General features: G+C 41.7%; 3 protein-coding genes across 3 annotated transcripts; 1 reads left to right on the plus strand and 2 right to left on the minus strand.

The window, feature by feature from the left end:
- Positions 1–638: 638 nt before the first annotated feature.
- LOC109399223 (lectin subunit alpha) lies at positions 639–2,551 on the minus strand. The gene is made up of 2 exons (XM_019671657.3): positions 2,250–2,551; positions 639–2,187 (listed from the first exon to the last, which is right to left on the minus strand). Exons 1-2 carry the CDS (start codon positions 2,352–2,354, stop codon positions 1,804–1,806), a joined length of 489 nt encoding a protein of 162 aa, XP_019527202.3. The 5' UTR covers positions 2,355–2,551; the 3' UTR covers positions 639–1,803.
- An 82-nt stretch (positions 2,552–2,633) lies between these two features.
- On the minus strand, positions 2,634–4,186 carry LOC109429053 (DNA methyltransferase 1-associated protein 1). The gene is made up of 2 exons (XM_019704890.3): positions 3,959–4,186; positions 2,634–3,901 (listed from the first exon to the last, which is right to left on the minus strand). Exons 1-2 carry the CDS (start codon positions 4,054–4,056, stop codon positions 2,701–2,703), a joined length of 1,299 nt encoding a protein of 432 aa, XP_019560435.3. The 5' UTR covers positions 4,057–4,186; the 3' UTR covers positions 2,634–2,700.
- A 2,892-nt stretch (positions 4,187–7,078) lies between these two features.
- Positions 7,079–8,910, plus strand: LOC109429055 (nuclear receptor coactivator 5). Its single transcript, XM_019704891.3, has 2 exons — positions 7,079–7,750; positions 7,812–8,910. The coding sequence occupies exons 1-2, from the start codon at positions 7,248–7,250 to the stop codon at positions 8,677–8,679; spliced, it is 1,371 nt and encodes a 456-aa protein (XP_019560436.2). The 5' UTR covers positions 7,079–7,247; the 3' UTR covers positions 8,680–8,910.
- The last annotated feature ends 2,215 nt before the right edge of the window (positions 8,911–11,125 follow it).

Here is an 11,125-nt window from a genome sequence, read left to right on the forward strand (position 1 = left end):
CGACAAAAATGTACAGTCCGGTAGTTCATCCGGAGCTCCAGAAAATGCACAACCCAGCGAAGACACAGCGAATCAAATCAATATTCAATAGAGTCCAGATTGACAACGAACAACTTAGTATCAGTGTTGCCACATTTTTTTCGGTTTTCATCTGTGATTTTGGTCAAAAAAATCTTTTTCATCTGTAGGAAATTTCAGAAAATCTCAGTAAAAATCTGTGATAGGTTAACGTCTCCAAAATCGAATATTTTTGAACAATTTGTCTCCAAAATCGAATATTTTTGAACAATTTGTTAAAAAAAAACGAAAAAATATATTCTTAGAATAACGGCGACCAAAACACTCCCAGGTTGCATCTGAAGATCATCAGAAACCACAAGAACGTCGAAAACAATGCGCCTGAGGCTTGGCCTAGGCCATCTAACTAGAAGATTTAATTTCTATTATTTAAATTTGAGTACCTGAAAATTATAATAAAGCTTTTTTTCACGAAAGTCATTGTCATTGTTTTAAAAATCTTAAAAATCTTTTTTATCTTAAAAATCTTTGATCTGTGATCACAGATATCTGTAGGCGAAAATGGGAAAAAAATCTGTGTAATTCTAGGTAAATCTGTGTATGTGGCATCACTGCTTAGTATCTGCTCTAGCGCTCTTACCGCAACTTACAAGTCGACGCGCAGCGGTAGGAAAGTATTCTGTTTTTGTTTGCTTAAGTTCACCTGCTGTACCGTATTTCCCCGAACAGTTCGACCACGATGATGATGACAATGAAACTGTTGATGACGACGATCCAAAGAGTAACACTGAGACTTTCAATCAACAGGAACGCCAGACCAGCTTTGGATTGAGGCGATGTAACGTGAATTTCTAGCGTTGCATCAGAATTGCACATAGGTTCTTGTCACGTCACCCCCCTGCAACAGTTCAACTGTGGACGATTAATACTGTGGACATCACAGTTTTCGATTGCTTCATCGTATACAATGACCGCAGCTCCGGGTACAGCGCAAACTGAAGGAAAGAGGAATGAGATGATTTGTCAAAACAGTGACGAGGTGAATTGTTCCACAAACTTATCCTAGCATGCAATTATTAGCGAACGTTGAAATTGATTATTAAACTACAGAATTTATCTAGATTAGGCTTAAAACTATTGAAATTAAGACTATATTATTCGCACTACATATCGAAGGCGAAGTTCTTACAATCTAGTGATCAAATCTGATATTCTTAATACTAAAAAGGTAAACGAAGTTTTCAATGAATTCTTTTGATTTGTTTAACCTTAAACTAAATGTTTCTTATAGGACCTAGCGATTCGATCCACAATCAATAAGAATAACGTGAATTAGATTGATCTAGTAAAGCTAAGCCGTGAGTAAAACATCAAATTATTCATACATGCAGTTTATAAAGATTATAATTTAAGTTTGTAGTGAATCAAAGCTCATACCTGTTGTCGTCATAGGATACCTTTCCGATCAGTTGTATCACCAAAATTTGTAAGTCGCTTGAATAACTTTAAAATATTATGCTAATAAAACTCCTTTCTAGCTTTAAGCTTGCCAATCCTCAAAATTGGTTTGCTATTCAAGATTTGGACGAACCCCCACAACAGGTTCTGACGGAATTACCTCCTGGAAAGAAGGCTATACGTTATAAACTGATGTACAAGATCTTGAAACTTCTGTGAAACATTTATTGTTACTTGACATACACGTCAAAGCCTAGAGTGCTTTGACATTGCTATTTTATTTAAATTTGACCTGGGATGCTTTTAATACCTAGAATTAACGAATCTTCAGAAAACACCAATATTGTGGATCCATTCAACGTTTTCACACACGAAATAGTGCAGCCCTTCGCAATTGCCATCATTGGCGATCCACAACCAGTTAATCGATGTAACATATACTAGCGACATACAGTCCTCCTGGTTCTGCCAATTATCGGGCTGATTTGGTCCCCAGTAAGCGTAGGCCAAACGCACGCCCGTCGAATGCCAATAGAAGGCTCCCTCTTCGCCAAGATCGCTTCCGCCCAACCACACAATCGTGCTGTTTGCGTTGTAGATCGGTGAAGATTTTACTGCTTCTACAATTCGATCGTGGTCTTCTTTCGAATTTGTAATGGCCAGTTGCATCCCCAGCGAGAAACAGTACTCGGTGGCTTTGAACCAGTTTGCCTAGTTTAGTAAATTTGAAAATTTGTCACAAAAATCACAGTTTTAAAATCGACAAAATCTACCTTGAAGACTGGAATTAAAAAGCGGGTCGGTGATCTGCACTTGATTTGTTGGGCGAAGCATAACACAGCCACAGAGGCAATCAATATTAACACCGTCCTCTTCATCGTAACAAAACTGACTACAAAATGCGGATATTTTCTGCCGTCTGCTATAAGCGCTTCACCAAGAAAGGGGCGTAATCATTGAAGTATGATGATAACAGCATAGCACATTCCATGCAAATTATCCAAATGTAGGGGACAGACTACGTCGTATTAATTTTCTAATCTTCCCTCCCCATAAAATATTTTTCCTCGAAATTTAAGGATCCATATGAAATGAAATGATTATATTATTATGTGCTTGTGCATTTCTTCCAATTCTAGAATGATTAAAAACACACATTCTTTGACACATACAAGCAGTCGACTTATTTTTTAAGCATGTAAAGAAAACTTCCATAGGCTTACCTTAAACTAATCCAGACACATCGAGCTCACCCGTCCCAGAATCGTCCAGCGGAGGACTCACCAACGCAGCCGGAATATTCAGGGTTTTTCCCGGACACAGAGCCTCGTACTGGTGCTTCAGACTCTCCAACTCAAAGTTGCAGGTGGCCAGTGCCGTCCTCAGCTCACACAGCAGAACCATGTCCGATCGGAGCTCATTGAAGGCGACACATATTTCCTCGATCGGCGGCGGACTGGGATCCACTTTGAACTCTTGCAGGGCCTGCTCCAGGGCTTTGGCCTTCTTTTGACCCACGTTGGCCGGGAGTTTCATCTTTTGAGAGCGGAGGGAAACGCCAGTTCCTCGCAGATCCGTGAACTTGATTCCGGCGGATTCAACGGCATTGACGACTGAATCAACCTTCGAAGGACGCGGCTGTTGTTGGATCTTCTTTTTGAGCTTCTTGTCGTGTTTCTTATGGGAACTGGTGGCATGCTGTTGCTGAAGTTCTGCCTGCTGTTGATCCGCTTGGGAAATTAACTTTTGCAAGTCCTGCGTCTTTCGCTCGCGTTCCTTCTTGCGAGCTTCGATCTTCTTCAGCTCATTCAGAAGCGACTGTTCTTCCTCGATCTGCTTCGCGTTACGATCGAACAGCTTCTTTAGCTGCTCCTTTCTCCTGCGCTCGTGTTCCGCATCAAACACGTAAATCTTCTTTTCCGGTGTTCCTCGAACCTTGTTCAAAAGGCCAATCACCTCGTAATACCGTTCCTTCAGATCTTCTACCGTTTTACTGCCGTAATTCGCTCGGTCCCATCTATCTGCCATGATAATGAACCTCACATCAAACCGTTTGGCCAGATCAAACAAGTGGTCCGTCTGGGGCTTCGACCACTTTGTCGGATTTGTCTTCAGGTGCGTGTTGTACTCAGTCATATTGTAGCTGGGAATCTCCAACTGCTTGTTAAACTTGGCAAAGGGATACTCCTTCGGCTCATCCGAGCAACGCTTCCAGTGATGAAATACCGCTCCATCCGACCGGGCCGGATTCGAAAACGGAGCCCACTGCCAGCGGCGAACCTTTTTCATACCCAGTCGGGCTTTGGTTTGTTTGTAACCGGTTCCGGTGTCGGTGGGCAGCAGCGGCGGCGCATCTTTGTTGTCATTGTACAGCAGGGCAAACACCTCCCGGTGCATGCCCTCGGGGCGTTTTACGGCGAGCTTTCTGAAAATACACTAGATTCAGCAAAATTCCAGCATTTAAAAAAACATTCAAACTTACTTTTCATAAATTTTCTTGTTCTTCGCCAGTAGCGATTCCTTGGTCAGCTCCGGCGTGGCCGGGCGTTCCAGGTCGAGGATATCGCGAACATCGGCCATTGGGGCGATGCAGATGGAACTATAATCTAACTATTTCACTCAAGTTTTCTCACATTTAACTCGTTTTTGCAGGAAAACTATTGAAAAAAAAACCCAAATTATTTTTGCAATGCACCACCAGTTTTTGGATGTAAATCTAACTTAGACAGTAGTTGAAAGTTTATAAACATTGACGAACGCTTCGATAAAGAAGTGCGAGAAACGTTAGTTGGTGGTTACTAACGTTTGCTGCACATGCACGCTTGTAAATTTTAACATGTTTATAGTCTAGGGAACTGCATGAAAATCTCTCCTTCTTTTTCACTCTTACAGCAATTTTGTAAACAACAAGGACAAGAAACGTCAAAATCGCATACAAAATCTAAACAATGCAGTGTAATATATGTATATATTAAAAAGTTAAAAAGTTATATATTTTAGCCAGAACCACCCGCATAAGGGTTTGGTCAAATATTACGTAACATAAAGGGGTGTGGGAGGGGTGATGGGAGGGGGTCTAGCACTCAGGCCCCTGGCATCAATGAAATTTATCGTAGCCAACATCTAACTGCCTTATACTCACATTCGTGCAAATTGAAACGAGCGTGTAATCAACAAACGCAGCTTTTGTTTGATGTTGTGGGCCACACACGAAATCACATTCACAATGCGTGTTTGTTGGGTTGCTTTATTCAACTAATCGCATGCTCCTCTTACCGTACAAAAATATTAAAGCGAGTTTGAAGTGTTTTGTGATCATAAGAGGTGAAAAAAATGATTTCAAAAACTGATCAACAAACCAAAATAAACGTTAGACAAAAAATTGTTGGTGTTTTCGCATTTGACAGTGGACGCTATTTACTAGCGCCCAGGACATCCTACCATGATTCCAATGCATTGATATAGGCCGTGTCAGAGGCCTGCTAGCACTGTATTACCACAGACAAACAGACGTAACACTCTGATAATTCCCATCGTACTTCGATTTAACGATCTTTTTCAAAATTTGATAGTTGGCCAACTACCCACCTGTGGCGCTCACATCGTTTTTGTTCGAGTTTGACGTTTGCTCACTACCGCCACCTAGTTGATGGTTGGCCAAACTTAGTCATTTTAGCATTGGGCGAATATGTTTCCGTGACTATGATTTGAATCGAAAAATGTTCGAAGTGTTACGTCTGTTTGTCTGTGGTATTACGCTTCATACGAAAGTTTAAAATTTCTCACACAAAAGTTGTTACGTGGGGGAGAGAGGAGGTCTAAAACTGTCAAATTTTGCATTATGTATAAGTAATATTACGAGGAGGGAAAGGGTCTAGCGCAGTGTTGCGCTTCATACAAAATTTCATAAATTCCCATACAAAAGTTGTTACGTGGGGGAAGGAGTGGGTCCGAAATTGTCAAATTTTGCGTTACGTAATATTTGAATGAACCCTTATTTGAATCAATCATAAGCGATGAACCACTTGTTTGGGAATCGGGATACAGTTCGATTAGTATGCGGTCTACATTAAGATCCGTGTATGGTGATGGTTTATTATATTATTTGTCTGTTATTTGCTTTTATTCAGTTAAAATTTGACACTCATGTCATGTCCCATCAAATGGGTAAAAAAATGACTACCGTATTACCCCGCTAATACGACACCGACTGTTGTCGTATAACCGGGGTAAACTTTTAATTCGACAAACTGGTCACCCTACACCACCATGCTCATTGAAATTTGGCAACTCTATTTTTGTTTTTGTTTTGATTTCCGGATTTGTTATGAAACATAATTTTATCAAATATTGCAGTAGCGCGAATGAAAAGCTCGTTCTTTCTACGATTGTTGCCATCCTTAGTTCATTCCGGTTGGCCTCCAGGCGGTTTGGGTGTTGAATAGCACCAACTCAGAACTTCCGAAACTTGCGGCTGCAAGAGGAGTGGCTGCGGGTGCGAGTATAAGCGCAATATCAAACTGTTTTGCATTTACAGTGTACATCGCTGTGACATTTAAACACTTTTTAATTCGACATGTGTCGTATAAGCGGGGTACGAATTAAAAAGTGTCGTATTAAAACGTGTCGAACCAGAGGGGTAAGACGGTACGAAGTTGGCCCATTTGAAATTTGACAGACGGGTAGTTATTTTAGAACAAAATAAAGCCCACAGCCAAATCATTACAAATTAAAAATAACTTTCGAACTGTCAAAACTACCAATTTTCAACTACATGGATTTGGCATGGATAGAAGCGTCAGAAAGAAAAATATTATACCAACAGATGTATAGTAGAGTGATTGGAAGGGAGAGTGGTGTCATGTTCCAATTTTGACTGGTCTCCTGCTCGTTTGGAACAGGAATTTGTATGGATTTGACAGATGATCGCTGCTCTAATTTTGACATTGACGCCACTCTCCCAAAATCAGGGGGGCCTTCTAATCACTCTAATGTATACCAATTTGGATTTTTATGTCGTTATGCCTAACGCCCTCTATGCCAATCGTACCAAACCCGCCTCGATGCGTTACACGCTAACCCTCGGTTACCCAGATTAGTGTCAAAGCGACCCAGATTGAGCAAAACTGCAGTTACTCTAATCTGAGTAAAGGCACCTTTACTCAAATCTGGGTTACCGATGTTGGTTGCAAAATCTGGGTAACCGGTACCCAGCTCCTCCGGGACCTTGATTTTGTTAATTTATTTCCAATTTAGATTTTTGACAAAAAGCTCCTAATTCCCATGTGCTTTTCACTTTCCTGAGCAGGAAAACAGTTCCCTGGAAGAATTTCACTGTTTTCCCGTCATTTATCCTCATATTTTCCGTGGAAACATCCATAATTGCCTGCGTTCGCCTGATCGCTGCCATATTATCAAGCCGGAAAGTGACAAAGTGCCGATTACCCAGATCTTTACCCAGATTCAACCAATCTGGGTTTTCGGATTACCCGGATTCTGACAACTGCTAACAACATGAAAATCCGGGTAGAATCGACCCAGGCGATGGGTAGTTTCAGGTTAGCGTGTACGTAATAAACGCTTGGCTACGGCCGAACACGAAAGCGCTGAGGTGAAACGTCAAAATAGGCATCAAAAAAAGTTATCAAGCGGATGGCGGTGTTCTTTCTGCAATTTTTACAACAAAACTATTGAAACAAAACTTTAAAGTTAACCGTATTTATTTCCTTATATTGTTGGTGATTCAGTGCGTTAAATAACCCTATCTAGCGATGGAACTTTCCGTGCCGGAACCGGTAAACTCTCGTGTGTACATTGGCGGCCTTGGAGAGCAGGCGACCCTCCAGGACATGGACGAGCTGTTCAAGGACTACGAACCGTACCAGGATTTGAACCTACTGCGGGGTTATGGATTCGTTCAGTTTCCTTCGGAGGAAGGTGCCCGCAAAGCGATCGAGGGTTTACACGGTACGCTGCACAATGGCCGCAAACTGACGGTGAAAATTGCGAACGATAACCGCGCAAAGAAGGGATTGCTGCAGCGGACTGGTGGGGGACCGCCGGGTGCACAGGGGACAGTGCCGGGTAGGGATCGATCACCAATCGATGGGAACCGGTACGCCGAAGGATACCACCCGCAGAGGAGTATCTACAGCAATATGTACCCCATGGGAGGCTATTCGGATCCGATGATGGGCGGTGGAATGCAAGCACCTCCGGTAAACCAGCCGGATCGTAACGATTGCGAGATTATCGTCGTGTCCCGGGATTTGACGTGAGCAGAAGGATTTCGTGTGACTTCCAAATACTTTTGATAAATGTTATAATTATTTCAGGACGTACGCCGAAAACATTGAAGCACGACTAAAGCGCAACGGATTGTCCGTTGATCTTCTTTTCCCGAATGACGACGTTCCGATTGGGAAAGTACTGTCGAACATTGCCTCTCGGGGTAGCTACTACGCAATCCTAATTACACCGGAAAACATGGAACGGAACAGCATCACGGTGAACGTATTGTACGGAGTTCCGGCGGAACATCGGAATATGCCTTCAGAGGATGCGTTGATGTTCATCTGCAAGGACTTCCAGGACAAAGTGCGCAGCGATCAGGAAAAGGCAGCACAATTCAGGTCGTCCATGGCCGGTGGTCCCGGTAATCCTCACATGATGTACAACAAGCATTCACTGCGTGATAATCACCCGGAGGCGATTCAGAACATGCTCAACCTGTTGGCCAACAATCGACAGTTGACCGTTCTCCAGTACGAGCGGTTGATCAAATATCTAACAGAGCGAAAGGAGATGCAGATCAAGTTCGAACTGGGCGAGGACACTGATTCCATTTCGGCCAGTAGTCTACTTGCGGCCAAATCCAAGGCGGAAAGCGAGAAGGAGCTACAGAAAAAGATTATGGACATTTTGAACAAGCCTTCGATAGTTCCACCGAAGAAAATGCTTCCCGAACCGGAAAAGGATTCCCCCCGTCCGGGTGGATTCTCATCATTTGGAAATATGACCATTGCGGCTGCTGCGGCTTCCGGCGGAAGTTCCTCGGCCAGTAAACCGGCACCTTCCGGACCCGCCACTGGCAGCAGCGCCCCGATTGCCAACGCGGCACCCAAACTCCTGCACGATCCCAAGGTCCAGAAAGCGCTGGATTCTCTGCTACTATCCGGTCTGGGAGGAAGCCTCAAATTTTGAGATCCAATCCACGATGACGATGATGAAGATGACGATTGAAGGCAAGGTAAGTCTTTTCTTAATTGTGAACTATGAACCCGATTTGGTTGGTTCGCAACTCAATCATTCTCAGCCGGAGGAGGATCCAGCTGCCTGCGTGTACTGGAGTAATTGTAGTTTTAAATGTATGAATCCATAGGTCTTTAAGATGATGGAAAAATAAACTAAATGAACAAGTATTGAGAGACAGAATGTTTGGTAATGATACTTGCTTCAAGTTTTGAGAAATATTGCCAGATTTACCTTACCGGTCAGACAAAAGCTTGTGTGTCTTCTGCTGTACGTAGAAATCGTCTTCATTCGACTCGGTCCAAGGCTGTACGTCTCTAGTCACGCTCTCTGCGAAAGGTCTTAGCTCGCTGCGCATCAGGTCTTTTTATTCCGGTCGGATTTCTCTCGATAACTATTTTTTATCGGGTTGCTATCCGACATCCTGATGACGTGACCCGTCCACCGTAGCCTCCTGATTTCCGCGGTGTGGAAGATGTTTGGTTCTCTCAACAGCTGATGCAGCTCGTGGTTCATTCGCCTTTTCCAAGTCCCGTCTTCCATTTGTACTCCGCCGTAGATCGTACGCAGCATCTGGTAATCTGGTCCTTTGCACGTACATATAGTTCATGCTTCGTGCCCATAGAAGACTGCCGGTCTAATCAGGAGCTTTCAGTACTTGGTTACCCGAGCAAAGTCTGATAGCAAATTGAAAACTAATTTTGATGTTGTGATATGGCAGGTTGTTGTCGTTATGGTCGTTTTAACGGTTAAAACATCAAAAATGAGAGTAGAAAAATGTTTCTGTGACAGCAAATTGCAAACAATTCCTGCTATCGATGATACCAAATTGATAACTGTTTTTGTTATCAGCTCAAGAAAAATGAAAAATCCTTGAATGTAGCGTTTTTCGGTTGATGGCAAATCATAAATGCAATACTTTAATTGCACTATATGACATATCTCTAGAATTACTTTACATAGTTTGCTAAAAGATTTAAAACTATTCCTACACTTATTATTTACATTAATTTAAAATAATAGCAAACCGAAAACTAAATTTGATATCAAATTAAGTAGGCGGATTAGGAGCATAATGGACACCCTAAGCAAATGAGTATGTTAGGCCTGTATAACAGACAAAAACTTAACATATTATCAGTTGGCTTGCAACTTTAACTTGTTTCCTACGTATTTCAATCATTTACAGCAGGTAGAATGTCATTATTGTGAAGAAATAATGAATTGTAAACCGTGTGTTTTTTGGGACTGGCAGGAAAGGTACGGGGCGAAATGGACACCCATCGGGACATAATGGACACCCCTGCATATTTTATGCTGTATCTTTGATAACATCGACCAGTTAAGTAATTTGCCTACGGAGATCAATATCACAGATATAATACTCCATTTTAGACGAGTTTACATAACATCAAAGTTAATTAAATAAATCTTAGGCTTGTTTTTTCCAAACTCACTAAAACGCCTAACAGTATGCAATGCGCGTACATTCATTCGTAATTGCCAGTGTTCATTTCACCCCGAATCGACAACAACATTGAAATTGCTATTTTGATCAAAAAAATAATACTTCATCCATTGCTAAATCTGCATATACATATAGATAAGCTAACAATTCATTTGTTTTATGGTGGACACACTCAAACACTCGTTATACCTTATTTGCTGCTGCTTCAAAATTATAAGAAATCCACCATATAAAAAAAATAATTCAATTTCATTTGAATGAATATAAATGAAAAATTGAAAAATAGAACAATGATTTGTTCCTTTACGCTTATGCATTAAAAGTTTTGCATAAAAGTCAACAGTTTCGGCAAAAACAGGTGTGTCCATTTCGCCCCGGGTGTCCATTATTCCCCTAATACCCCTAAAGATAAACTGATATCAAAATGTGATCAATTTGTTGCTGAATAAAAATCATGTTTTTGATTTGCTGTAGCTTTGTTGTTGGACTTTGCTCGGGTAACTTGGTGTGACTGCGAACTTTGTTCGATTGTAGAGTTCTGCGGATTTCCTACCACAATGCGTCTCTGAATTTCTCTGTCACATTTCGATCTCATCGGAGATTTTTCCTTCTATTGAAAGTAGACTGTTTTTTTCCTATACCACATCTCTCATATCATAATCAAAACATTCAAATGGCCCTACAAACCTACAAATAGGCCTGACTACAAACTCTTTCGGTCTAATTACCCAATTGGTCTAACGTATTTCGGATAGATGCAGTGCCGAATTTAAGAGGGGGCCAGGGCCACGGGCCCCCACATTTCAGGAGCTCCCACAAAATTTCACTTCACAAAAAAATGTGAAGCAAAAAAAGAAAAGTACAAGAAACTTCTCTTGATTTGATTTTTATCATAAGAACTTCAAACGACTGTCTACTGGCAAGATGTAT

Source organism: Aedes albopictus, chromosome 2, assembly GCF_035046485.1.
Source record: "Aedes albopictus strain Foshan chromosome 2, AalbF5, whole genome shotgun sequence".
NCBI lineage: Eukaryota > Metazoa > Arthropoda > Insecta > Diptera > Culicidae > Aedes > Aedes albopictus.